The sequence below is a fragment of the Electrophorus electricus genome, chromosome 17 (assembly GCF_013358815.1).
Source record: "Electrophorus electricus isolate fEleEle1 chromosome 17, fEleEle1.pri, whole genome shotgun sequence".
Classification (NCBI taxonomy): domain Eukaryota; kingdom Metazoa; phylum Chordata; class Actinopteri; order Gymnotiformes; family Gymnotidae; genus Electrophorus; species Electrophorus electricus.
In genome coordinates, this window is record NC_049551.1 from 12,460,034 (window position 1) to 12,473,951 (window position 13,918).

General features: G+C 46.0%; 1 protein-coding gene across 1 annotated transcript; it reads left to right on the forward strand.

Moving 5' to 3' along the window:
- Positions 1-1,001: 1,001 nt before the first annotated feature.
- Positions 1,002-12,825, forward strand: umodl1 (uromodulin-like 1). Its single transcript, XM_035535789.1, has 16 exons — positions 1,002-1,083; positions 1,434-1,676; positions 2,001-2,162; positions 2,391-2,497; positions 3,790-3,976; positions 4,468-4,605; positions 4,925-5,137; positions 5,448-5,566; positions 6,174-6,393; positions 6,869-7,006; positions 7,253-7,782; positions 9,014-9,177; positions 9,485-9,724; positions 10,211-10,370; positions 11,469-11,548; positions 11,952-12,825. Exons 1-16 carry the CDS (start codon positions 1,008-1,010, stop codon positions 12,142-12,144), a joined length of 2,970 nt encoding a protein of 989 aa, XP_035391682.1. The 5' UTR covers positions 1,002-1,007; the 3' UTR covers positions 12,145-12,825.
- Positions 12,826-13,918: the final 1,093 nt, after the last annotated feature.

Below are 13,918 nucleotides of genomic sequence, written 5' to 3' on the forward strand. Positions count from 1 at the left end.
CTCTGCCTTACTGCAAAACAAAACTGCGAACAACACGCTAGAATATAGCAGGGAAGTGCGTCCAACACGAGGCTCTCTTTAACATCTTAAATTCATTTTTTAAAAAGATTTCTGTCATAGCAAGAGCTACAGTGCCATCTCTTCGCCCTGCACGAGATCGCATTAGAGACTCTGTCACTCACAACCAAATTATTTATGCTCGTTAACCAGCGCTTGATTTAGCCAAATACCGGGAAGATGAGGATATGGTAACTGCGTGTGTTTGTGTCTGATTGAATAATTAAGCGGCTTGCACTTTAAAGTTTTCCTCCATCAGCAGTTGATTAGTGCAGGTATGGCATTCTGACGCGTGACTTGTGAAAAATAATGTAGCACCGACGCGGATTTTCTATGAAAGTCTCGTATAGTTATACCTGTGAGTGTTATGTGTATGCCTTTATTTGTGAGTGGCCTCCCTGAAGTGAAATACGAGTGGGGACTGTAAAGAACAGACGGGGAGACGTGCTAGTCGGCGCCATGGTAACGGGGGTGCGAGCTGACTCACTGGGGCACAGTGCGCGTGTTTGCAGCCTCTTTCAGCGTCACTGCTGCGGGCAACGGGAGTACCGCGCGCTCACGGCCCGTCCGGCCTCTCCCCTGTTTACAGCACTACTGTCATCGATGCCATCTAAGGGCCCGTTTCAGAGGCCCCCCTCCAAAGCCAATACATCAAACGCAGTATTTCACAGCGTTTACCACGTATGTTCTTGCAAAGCATGGATATAATGACCGAGTAGCTCTGTTTACAACGGAACGTTTTTAGGCGAGGTTTCTGAGCGTAGCAACTGCCCCGCAACCATAGTGCGACAGGCTCTGGGGACTAGCCGTGCAAAGGGAGCAAAATGAGAGGCAGGCGGGTTGCAGCTGAGGCTGGTTACCACCACACCGCATCTGGCTGTGGAGACAGAGAGCGGTTTAGTATGGTTTAGTATGGTGCTTACGAGCAGCGTCTATTGCGGTGCCTCAGAATGGGTCGGTTCTTCTGTACCTGGTTTGCCTTGACACTGTTTGGTCTTGCCAAAGGACACAACACTTTTTACGAAGGTAGGGAGATAAGTCAGGTCGTGCTGTGTGGTGCTGGAGATGACAAAAGTTTGACTGTTTTAAATGTGGGCTAATGTCTGGAACATATTACAGGACAGCACTCGTTCTGACATTACAATGCATCACTGTCAGGTGTGCCATTAGCTTCTGCAGTTTCTGTAACATGAAATTAAGAGTTATGCTTATGGTGCTGAATATAATACAAACACATTTTTAGCATTATTTCAGGATGCTTTATTGAAAGCATAGTATTGCTGTATTTTCTGTTCGTATAAGGTGTAAATGAAGAACCAATAATATTATAGTTTGCAAGAGTGTTTGTAATATACAATCCATGCATCCCTCTGCAGGCTATGACCTGGCCCTGTCAGGTTACCACCTGTGCACTGTGACAGAGCTGGTAGCTGTGAATAATGTGGTCTCCTCTACGAGCTTGCGCACCGAAACGAGACCATGTGGAGGGTGGTTGCCATGGAGAATGTGTAATGTGGCGCGTTACACCACGACCTTGGAAACCCAGATCGTCCACATCCCCAAGCAGGTGAAAAAGTGCTGCGAGGACTATGAGCAGCTGGGCAGCTACTGTGCGCTGTGTGAGTATGATGCGGCACAGCCCGACAACGCTGCAGTACACGCGAATGACCACTAGGTGCAGCTGGGAAAGAAACGTCTGAATTTACAAGTTTGCCTAGTTCTTCAACTCTAAACACACACACACTCACACACACACACACACTAAGGGGTTGTTTGTTGTTGTTATTTGTGTCTAAGGGGGTTGTTTGTTGTTGTTATTTGTGTCTAAGGGGTTGTTTGTTGTTGTTGTTCATGTTTAAGGGGTTGTTTGTTGTTGTTGTTGATATTTGTGTCTAAGGGGTAGGATCTCACACATTTTTCCTTTGATATCTGACTAATGGCAGCCCTGAACAGGAGTGCCGAGTTCACTGCTAAACCTGGACGGTGTCCAGCACATCCCAGCCCTGCCCCATCCATCCAGTGTGAGTGGGACACCGATTGTCCAGGCTGGCAGAAATGCTGCCCCTCAGACAATCTGACTCAGTGCGTGGACCCTCACACACATGGTGAGAGATTCACACGTGGCTCCATTCCCGGTTTGGAGATCTGGACTTCTGCAAAGCTGCTTTACGCTAAATTCTTTACAAATAAAACTTAATTGAACGCTTATCACACTACAACAGTTATATCTCTCAGAATATCACTTTCTAGATACCTTATAGAATTACTTAGTTTTGTTTTTGTTTTTCATTTGAAGTACTGAATGAAGTGACCGCGTGTGTCTGTGCTGTTAGTGAATAAAAGCTGGTGGCTGAATGTGACAGTCGCAGTAAAAACAGAGCACAGCTTGGTGAACACGAGCAGAGGCGTCTTCAACCACACACGACTGCTGCACTCCGTGGTTCGTACATTCCAAATGATTACACATGATATACACACTCATCAGACAGTCTAGTAGAAACACCTTCATGGCAGCTACGATTCGTATGTCCGAGTCAGAGTGAGAGTCAGAGTGAGAGTCAGAGTGAGAGTCAGAGTCTGAGTCTGTCTACTTGCCCAGTTTGTGTCCTCCATCATTTAGTCCTTTGCAGGTGGTCGGTCTGACTGCTGGGTTGCTACTGGCTGGATGTGTTTGGAACCACTCTCAACCCAACACTGACACTTACACACGTACAAAAAAAAAACCAGCAACACTGCTCGGTCTGATAAACTTATACTAACAACACTGCTGTGTCTGATTCACTCACACTAGCAACACTGCTGTGTCTGATTCACTCACACTAGCAACACTGCTGTGTCTGATTCACTCATACCAGGAACACTGCTGTGTCTGATTCACTCACACTAGCAACACTGCTGTGTCTGATTCACTCATACCAGGAACACTGCTGTGTCTGATTCACTCACACTAGCAACACTGCTGTGTCTGATTCACTCACACTAGCAACACTGCTGTGTCTGATTCACTCACACTAGCAACACTGCTGTGTCTGATTCACTCATACCAGGAACACTGCTGTGTCTGATTCACTCACACTAGCAACACTGCTGTGTCTGATTCACTCACACTAACAACACTGCTGTGTCTGATTCACTCACACTAGCAACACTGCTGTGTCTGATTCACTCATACCAGGAACACTGCTGTGTCTGATTCACTCACACTAGCAACACTGCTGTGTCTGATTCACTCATACCAGGAACACTGCTGTGTCTGATTCACTCACACTAGCAACACTGCTGTGTCTGATTCACTCACACTAGCAACACTGCTGTGTCTGATTCACTCACACTAGCAACACTGCTGTGTCTGATAGCACTGGTCTACCAGCTCAGCCCTGTCACTATGGCAGAGTCGGTTTTGACAATATCCCACCAGCAAAGTAATATCCAGTTGGCAGTTGTCATGTAGTCAGAAACCAAATGAGGACAAGATTGGTTGACACAATGTGAATGCCCACAGAAGGAAGGCACTCTGTCACTGTAAACTTCTAAAACCTGTTTAGAAATTACGTCTACCTAATACAGGGTAGGTGCAAGGTTTTTTCCAATACAAAAGTTTTTCCAGTGGGCTCAAATCCCCAAACAAACATGCAAACAAACAAACAGTAATAAAATCCCAACCACAATGACCAACAAACTGGTGTTAAAGTGTTTCAGACTGAGGAGATGTTAGCCCTTCATGTGCTGCAGGTGAGCGGCGCCCTGAGCCCTGCTGCAGTGTCCGTGTTCCACGTGCTCTCGTGGCCTGCCGGGCTGTTCTCCACATCCTCCACCCTGCTTCTCGCCTCCACCCAGAGCTTGTCCTCATCAGACATCTCTAACAGGCTCCAGCATCTACTCCTAAACATAGAGGAGGTGACTGCCATCGACGTCAGTGGTAAGGATACTGTGTGTGTGTGTGTGTGTGTGTGTGTGTGTGTGTGTGTGTGTGTGTGTGTGTGTGTGAGTGCGTTTGTCTGCGCGTGGGCAGGTGTGTGTGTAATGCAAGTATGAGTTCATATGTCCCTGTAGATTGCATGTCAGCCTGCATGTGTGAGCCTATGTGTGTTTATCTGCATGTGTGTGAATCAGTATGTGTGTCTGTGCGCTTTAACATTGGTTTGTTAGCATGATTCATTTTTGCGGGAACATTGTGCCGGCCTCAAATTCTTATTATAGCTTATTAGTCACATCAGAAACCTTCTTGTAAAGACCCCCCCCTGCCCCACCTCTCTCTCTCTCTCTCTCTCTCTCTCTCTCTCTCTCTCTCTCAATCCCTCTCTCTCTCTCTCTCTCTCTCTCTCTCTCTATGCCCCCCCCTCTCCCTCTCTCTTTCTCTCTCTCTCTCCCCCCCCCCCCCCCTCTCTCTCTCTCTCCCTGTATATACAGACGTGGATGAGTGCAGCATTGCTGTGCTGAGAGAGTGCTCTCCCCAGGCCTCGTGCACCAACACACAGGGCTCCTACAACTGTACCTGTCCTGTTGGATCCACTGACCAGAAGCCCAGCAGGCCAGGGACCCAGTGCGGTAAGTAAGATGCTGTGGTGTTGGAGCTGTTCTGCCGCTGCTTGAAACGCCCCGAGTGGCCTGCTCACGCTACCCCTCCTGAAAACCGGACTGCACACAACTCTCGTGCTGTGAGATACTGTTTCTCACAAAATTGTTTTTCATTATTATTTATTACTGCTCCTTCTACAACAACAATTACTACTACTACTAACAACAACAACAATAATAATAATAATAATAATAAGCACTTTTAATGTAGGACCCAGACATCTCATTAACATATCATTAACATAATAATTTATAATAATTACTTAAGGATTTCTTGTAATGCCTTTAGGTGACACTTCGTCCTCCAGTGGTGTGCTCTCTAACACTAACTTGATCAGCATTGGGCCTTTGCTGAATTCTGGTGCACGAGCTGTCGTGTTCAGCACTCTGTCCACCTCCGGTGCTACACCCAATGCTGCACCCAGTGCTACACCCAACACTACAGGCACTACTTCCCACCCTCTGGCCAACAATTTGTCCAACAGTGACTCCCACATGTATGGTATGTAACCTCGAATGTTCTTACTGGTTACACCAACACTGCAGTAACATCGTTCCTTTCTTCAGAGGAAATGTATGTTTGCGTGTGTAGAGCTGTGTGTATGGTTGTGTAAAGTGTTTTTGGTTATTCTTTGTGCGTGGCACGTTCAACAGTGCTATTTCTCTTTTCATAGAGAAACTGAAAATTAATTATTAGTGCATTTACTGTGATGCGCCGGGCTCCTAAAGCAACGCGGATGACTAAATGCAGGCGTTCGGTAGTGTGTGGCGTGTTGAAGGAAGCCTGGTGTCCTGTGTCTCGCGCTTTGCAGCTGTAGGTGTGCAGACTCTTCAAGCCAAGGTGCGTCTGACGAGTGTGTCCTTCACCCAGGCCCTGCTGAGAGATGACAGCGAAGAGTACCACAACCTCAGCCAGAGAATTACAAAGGAGGTACTCACTGTCTCCCCTGCCAGTAAAGAAGAGGAGTTAGCATGAGAGGAGAGCTTGAAACAAATGTGTGTCTTTTCCTGACTTTTGAAGAAAAAAATAGAATTTTCTACATTTGTTTTTAGCATTTAACTATTGCATGATAGCAATAGACAAAAACTCACTGTAAGTTGGTGGTGGGAGCAATGCTTTGGACACCGAGGCTGTTCTTGATGCAGCAGGGTTTTCCAGCTCTGTTGTACAGATTTCAAGTCGGCATCTCTCGGGGTTCCCACTTCTCTCTGCTCACTTTGCCCCTCATTAAACGCCCTCTCAGCTCATTAGCTGATTAAAAAGATTGTCGTGAACATCTCTGTGTCCTAGAAAAGGATAAATGGTGCGTTTTATTTATATAGCGCCTTTCACAAACACAGAGATGTGATGGTATTCCCAGGCTTGCTATGGCATTCCTGGGACTGCGATTGGGAGCCACTCCATTACAGCATTTTAACCCACATTGCAGTGTTTCAGACACTGGACACTTTAACACTGTAGGAAGCTCCTGTGCGTGGTGTGGACCGTACAATGTGTACCGCATAATCCACCTCAGCCGTCTCCCCTTCCATTCCAGACGGTTCGCTCCCTGCCGCCTGACATCCTACAGCTGGTGCTCTCTGGGATGGTGAGGGTGTCGGTCACTGGGCTGTCCCCAGGCAGCGTGGTGGCCAAACTCAGCCTTATCTTCCAAGCCAACAGCACCAAGGACATCATGGCAGTGGCCCTGGCTCTGATGGAGTCTCTGCAGAACAGCTCCCAGTTCAGCGTGGACAGAAACAGCACCTTAATCAGTGGTACGCCTCCCTCCACGCCACACTGGTCTTTCTTCAGCTGTTAAACGACACTTTAGTGTGATTCATTCTCAAAGAAGTCAGCATGGTTGGATTGTGCAATGTCTGAATGTGATGTTTGTTTATATAATTCCAAATCAGGAAAAGTTGGGAGTGTGGAAAATTAAAAAAAAACAAACTTTATGTGGAATGTGTTGTGGTCCTAAAATGTAGGAATGGATGTATATTAACAAATGAAATGAAATTGACCAGAAAAAACCTGAAATATCTGCAATGAAACAAAAGCCACAGTAAATGTAAGAAACATTTGCATTGTTTTTTTTTTTTATTATTTATTTGCAGTTACCTTGTCTGATTTGGGGTTGTGTCATATATGGATTTGAATTGAAATCGCGAGTTTCTTGTAGGGTCATGTGAGGTGTTCCAGTATGTCGGTTGTTTGTGTAATAAGGTATGTTGTCTGGCTTCTCACTGCCAGACGTGAACGAGTGTTTGTATGGCCCGGCTGACTGCTCTCCCTGGGCTGACTGTGAGAACATCTTTGGGTCCTTCACCTGCACGTGCTTCAGTGGCTACACTGATGCGGATCCCTCGAGACCAGGGCGCACCTGCCAAGGTACAATTGGGGCCTGTTTAGCACTGCCTTGGCTCCAGTCCCAGCTGGTGCAAGTAACTGCTTTACATGACATGTTTTCATCCAATTATATCACTGCATATGTTTATTGGTTTTTGTTCCTTGATCACAGCTTTGGTTATTACATATTTTCATAAATGTATCATTCTCATTATCGCAGAGGTATTTTTTGGATCAGTTTTTACCCATACTTGCTACTCACAGTCTTTATTACCCCTTTATCCACAGCCCGTAGCAATGAGACAGCATCCAGCTCTGACCAGCTCATGGTCGGCATGCCGACCCAGCCGGCAATATTTAACACCCTTACAGTCAGCACTGACAGCACAGTGCACCCGAGTCCCCAGAACTTTAATGTGACCACAGCTGCAGCTGTTCCAGACACGACTACCATAGACTCGACCTCCTCAACGGTATCTTCCCTTATGATGGGCAACACTCTGCTCTCAAGTTCCACAACATCCTTAACACCATCCACCAACCAGAGCAGCACATCCGTGTCGCCCTCCACCACCGCCTGGACTGTAACCCCTGTCATCCAGGCATCTGCCCCGATCGTCTCCCACACGGAGGCCATCTCTGTGGAGTGCAGGCTGGGTTTCATCACCGTATCGGTAGCCCGAGACTTCCTGCAGCTCAGACACATCTCGGAGGCATCACTATACCTGGGCCAGCCTATGTGTGGCCAGAGTGATGGGAACAGCACCCATGTGAAACTCACCATGGCCTGGAATGACTGTGGAGCCTTGGTCTTCCAGGTAAGACTCCCACAGCCACACTCCTCGTTGGTCTCTGGGTAAGACTCCCACAGCCACACCCCTCATTGGTCTCTGGGTAAGACTCCCACAGCCACAACCCTCATTTGTCTTCAGGTAAGATGCTCACAGCCACACCCCTCACTGGTCTCTGGGTAAGACTCCCACAGCCACACCCCTTATTGGTCTCTGGGTAAGACTCCCACAGCCACACCCCTCATTGGTCTCTGGGTAAGACTCCCACAGACACACCCCTCATTGGTCTCTGGGTAAGACTCCCACAGCCACAACCCTCATTTGTCTTCAGGTAAGATGCTCACAGCCACACCCCTCACTGGTCTCTGGGTAAGACTCCCACAGCCACACCCCTCATTGGTCTCTGGGTAAGACTCCCACATCCACACCCCTCATTGGTCTCTGGGTAAGACTCCCACAGCCACACCCCTCATTGGTCTCTGGGTAAGACTCCCACAGCCACACCCCTTATTGGTCTCTGGGTAAGACTCCCACAGCCACACCCCTCATTGGTCTCTGGGTAAGACTCCCACAGCCACAACCCTCATTTGTCTTCAGGTAAGATGCTCACAGCCACACCCCTCACTGGTCTCTGGGTAAGACTCCCACAGCCACACCCCTCACTGGTCTCTGGGTAAGACTCCCACAGCCACACCCCTCATTGGTCTCTGGGTAAGACTCCCACAGCCACAACCCTCATTTGTCTTCAGGTAAGATGCTCACAGCCACACCCCTCACTGGTCTCTGGGTAAGACTCCCACAGCCACACCCCTCATTGGTCTCTGGGTAAGACTCCCACAGCCACACCCCTCACTGGTCTCTGGGTAAGACTCCCACAGCCACACCCTTCATTGGTCTCTGGGTAAGTTGCTCACAGCCACACCCCTAAAATAAATATTAATTTCTGATTTTGAACAAAAAGTTGATCTAATTTATTCACATTGATTAGACTTTTTGACCTTATGTTAAACTACTGAACTACAGTACTGTATGTCAGTAGATTGAGGAGGTTAGTATGTATTTGTATAGACATTTATCCTCCCTTGCAGATATCTGAAGTTTGTTTTGTGTGAGTGTGTTACTGTATGTATCAGTTGCATGATTTATACTGTAAAGTCACCTTGGGTTTGATAAATATAAATTTAAGATATGATGATGATGATGATGATGAAGATGAAGATGAAGATGATGATGTTTGGTTGTTGTTTCCATCTCTCAGGACAACAGCCAGAACACCACGATTCAGGTGAAGCTCTATAATAACTTCACCCAGCGGATGGCAGCAGGCAGTGAGGATGTGGCTCCAACCGTGCAGCTGGAAGTGCCCATCATCTGCACCTACGTCAAGAGGATCACCATCTCCACAGGAAACGACCTCACCGGGTGACCTGCTGTCATAGCAACCACTTTCTCTGGGCCTTTTGAGCCCCCTTGTGCGTCTGCACCTGCACGAAACATGCGAGTGTTTGGAGAAAGTGAGCCAGGGCCAGGCTGGAGAGTTCTCAAATGTTTTAGAAATATTCAAGCTTAACTGAACATGCCAAGATTATGGATGTAAAGCTACCAATGTATGATAACGACTCTTGGACTTGTTTGAATAATTTTGCAAATGACTTGAATAGTAGTTTTTAATAGATAAGAAAAAAGAGTCATATTAACAGGCTTAATGCTAATGTTCTTTCTGTAAAAGGTTTGTAGCTTTGGTTGGTGATGCAGTGATGGGAATAGGGACCTTCCCTGTAACGGTTCGTCTGTTGAACGGCACGTCACCCCTGCCCCAGAACTACACCCTCTCCCCCAAGGATGAGGTCATCATAGAGGTGAGGGTGAATTCAACTGTACCCCAAATCAAAGTGGTGATCAACAAATGCTGGGCCAACCCCACCGCCAACCCCTCGACGACTCCAGTGTACGTCTTTCTGGAAAACAGGTCTGTATTTCTTTCTAGATTTTCTTTCTGAGCTACATATTGAACAACTGAGCAATTAAACAATTACACTAAATAACACACAGCGCCAGTGTCCTGCTGTAGCGGGATGTCCTGCTGTAGCGGGTTGTCTTAGGACGCTCCAGTGTCCTGCTGTAGGGGGGTGTCCTGCTGTAGTGGGGTGTCTTAGGAAACTCCAGTGTCCTGCTGTAGCAGGGTGTCCTGCTGTAGCAGGGTGTCTTAGGAAACTCCAGTGTCCTGCTGTAGCGGGGTGTCTTAGGAAACTCCAGTGTCCTGCTGTAGCGGGGTGTCCTGCTGTAGCGGGGTGTCTTAGGAAACTCCAGTGTCCTGCTGTAGCGGGGTGTCCTGCTGTAGCGGGGTGTCTTAGGAAACTCCAGTGTCCTGCTGTAGCGGGGTGTCCTGCTGTAGCAGGGTGTCCTGCTGTAGTGGGGTGTCCTGCTGTAGCGGGTGTCTTTCTCTTATCCCCAGCTGTCCTGTCCCAGACTCTTACACCACTGTGCTGCAGAATGGCAACTCCACCACGTCCCTTGTGGCAGTGAACATCTTCTCACTGGTGGACCTGAGTGTCATCTTCCTGCACTGCCAGATCCAGATCTGCATTGAGACTCCGCTGGCCACCTGCAGAGCTGTGAGGGCACTCTCACTGTACTGTTAGTGTACTCTAACTGTATTACAGTGCACTCTCACTGTACTGTTAGTGTACTCTAACTGTATTACAGTGCACTCTCACTGTACTGTTAGTGTACTCTAACTGTACTAATGCTACAGTGCACTCTCACTGTACTGTTAGTGTACTCTAACTGTACTACAGTGCACTCTCACTGTACTGTTTGTATTCAAACTGTACTGGTACTACAGTGCACTCTCACTGTACTGTTAGTGTACTCTAACTGTACTACAGTGCACTCTCACTGTACTGTTAGTGTATTCAAACTGTACTGGTACTACAATGCACTCTCACTGTACTGTTAGTGTACTCTCAATGTATTACAGTGCACTCTCACTGTACTGTTAGTGTACTCTAACTGTACTACAGTGCGCTCTCACTGTACTGTTAGTGTATTCAAACTGTACTGGTACTACAGTGCGCTCTCTGTACTGTTAGTGTATTCAAACTGTACTGGTACTACAGTGCACTCTCACTGTACTGTTTATTGTACTCTAACTGTACTACAGTGCACTCTCACCGTACTGTTTGTATTGAAACTGTACTGGTACTACAGTGCACTCTCACTGTACTGTTAGTGTACTCTAACTGTACTACAGTACACTCTCACTGTACTGTTAGTGTACTCTAACTGTACTGTTACTACAATGCACTCTCACTTTGCTGTTAGTGTACTCTAACTGTACTACAGTGCACTCCCTGTACTGTTAGTGTACTCTAACTGTACTAATGCTACAGTGCACTCTCACTGTACTGTTAGTGTACTCTAACTGTACTAATGCTACAGTGCACTCTCACTGTACTGTTAGTGTACTCTAACTGTACTACAGTGCACTCTCACTGTACTCTTCCTTCACTCTCACTGTTCCATGACTGTACCTTCACTATAGTCCCATTCTAATCTCCTTATAAACTCACTGTAGTCTGTTCATGGCCTTTATTAGGCTCTCCTGTTTAAGAGAACATCTAGATTCACACCATGATGTGTCTCGTGGCAGTATAAACACATAAGGTATGCCTTCATTCTCATGTGAAAGTAACCTTGGTATTGTTCTTTAGAGCTGCATGGGGAGGAGCAGCCGGGCTGCTAACGTCATAGAAACAGCAAGAGCTTCGTGTGGACCATTGCTGAAGCCTCAGACCAGTGCGATCTCTCCCCTTTCACACACACTCCTCTGACTCTCACATAAGTCAGTCATTTGTAAATTCAGTGAAATTTAGCAACACTTTCTAACACACACATGCAGGGGGCGCCATATGGGTGGCGGCTGGTAGAGGTGGGGAGCTGTTAATGACAGGGGCCCCAAAAAAGTCTTAGAATCGCATCTGCATTTTTGTCAATGGGGCTCAGTGTGATATCTTTTCATGGGGCCCTAAAACCCAGTAGATAAACACAGTAGACAAACAGAGAAATGGTCCCCTTTCATAGTATATTCTATACAAAGGATGCAGTATTATTGACCCATTATTTCCCATTGGGGCATAGTAGTTGTTTAACAGAGCAGTAATGCGTCACACGGTCCTGTTCTTTTCCTCTGTGTTCCTCTCAGAGACCCTTCAGGAGACGGCCCAGGACCTTCGTCTTGTTGGCTTTGTGCTGCTGGGCCTCGGCCTGCTCCTCTTCCTCCTCCTCGGCATTGCTGCACTTTCCTTCTATAGAAAAAGAATCGGGAAGTACAACTTTCACTTCAATTCTCAGCAGGAGAACTTCACCTATCATGTTTTTGACACCTAGATGTTTGCTGGTATTCGATTAGGGTGTTTTTTTTGTTTTTTGTTTTTTTTTTGGGGTGGGGGGTTGTTTCATTTTTGGTTGTTTGGTTTGGTTTGAACCCACATGCTTCATATTAGAAATTCTGTAAGATATTTTACCATATTTAATAATTTGTAGGTCAAGGTTTACTAATGCATAATTTTAGTATGCAATTGCTATGTTCATGTCTGTATATTTTTATATTTCCAAGAGATATTAATTATATTCTTTAAAAAAATTTATGTAGCTTTGTGTATCAATGATTAATTTTTTGGCAGCCAAGGCACTCAAGTATGGTATGATTCAAGCTGGTAGATAAAACCTTACACTGCTTTTCTTATGATAGTGGATCCTTCTTCAAAATAAAAGTCATCACAGGTCTATGTGTCTAATTGTATAAATGTCTTTAACTGTATAAGTCACCATACACCATGTACCAACCTAGTACAGTGCAATTGAAGCTACTCACGTTTGTCACTTCTTAGAGGGTACTGTTGCTTTAGCTTTGGGGACTTGTGTGTGATGATCACTATTGTATGAATTCAATTAGTTGGTAAACATGGAAGTTCAAATACTAATTTTCAGCATTGCATACAAGTCTTTGTTTGCATAGTTAAAGGCAAATTAGCAGTATCAGTACTTGTACAGTTATTATTTTAAGTAGTAAAAACTTTTCTGTGTCGCCTATTAATGGATAGTACAGTAAATGTTTCATGTTGCCTCATTTAAATAAAATTATGTTATTTGAAATGTGTAATTTTTTAACATACATTAATTCACTAATTCAAAATTCCCCAATTAATAAATATTTTTCCATACCAGGGCTTATGTGCTTCACATCCACTCTACACTGTGGAAGAAAGCTTGTAAAAGTGTGAGTGACCGGGAGGATTGGGTGTTTGTGTGCTTAAGGTGTATGTGTGTGTGTGTGTGTGTGTTCTCATGAGACCAGGAGGATACCATCTGCAGGGGGCAGGGTGTGGGGGTAGGGGCACACACACTCTCATACAAACACACACACACACACTCACAGACACACACTCTCACACAAACACACACACACAGACTCTCACACAAACACACACTCACAGACACACACTCTCACACAAACACACACACACATCCACAGACACACACTCTCACACACACTCACAGACACACACTCTCACACAAACACACACTCACAGACACACACTCTCACACACAGACACACTCACAGACACACACTCTCACAGACAGACAGACTCACACACACACACACAATCTCACACACACTCTTACACACAGACACACACTCACAGACATACACTCTGCTCCAGCTATAATTCTGCGGTGGGCTTCTTCTTTTCTTTGCATTGTAAAGGCAAGGCATCTCTATGGTAACAGCTTAGTGTAACCTGCTCTGAACATATTTTTTTCATTTTAAATTTACATTTTAAAGCATTTAGCAGAAAGAGGAGAGATAGCTGTGAATGAAAGAGAGAGAGAGAGAGAGAAGGAGAGGGAGCGAGAGAGGGAGAGAGAGAGAGAGAGAGAGAGAGAGAGAGAGAGAGAGGTGAAAGTGGATGTGTAATTTTGTCCTTTTGAGTTGTGCCAATATTTCTGAAGGCTTCTTTGTCCTGACTGACTTCAGCATTTTTACTTTCTGATCTCTGTGGTCCAGAGTCTCTCACTGCAGTTCTGTAATGTAACTCTGGGATCCAGAGGCTCTCTCACTGCAGTTCTGTAACGTGACTCTGTGATCCAGAGGCTCTCT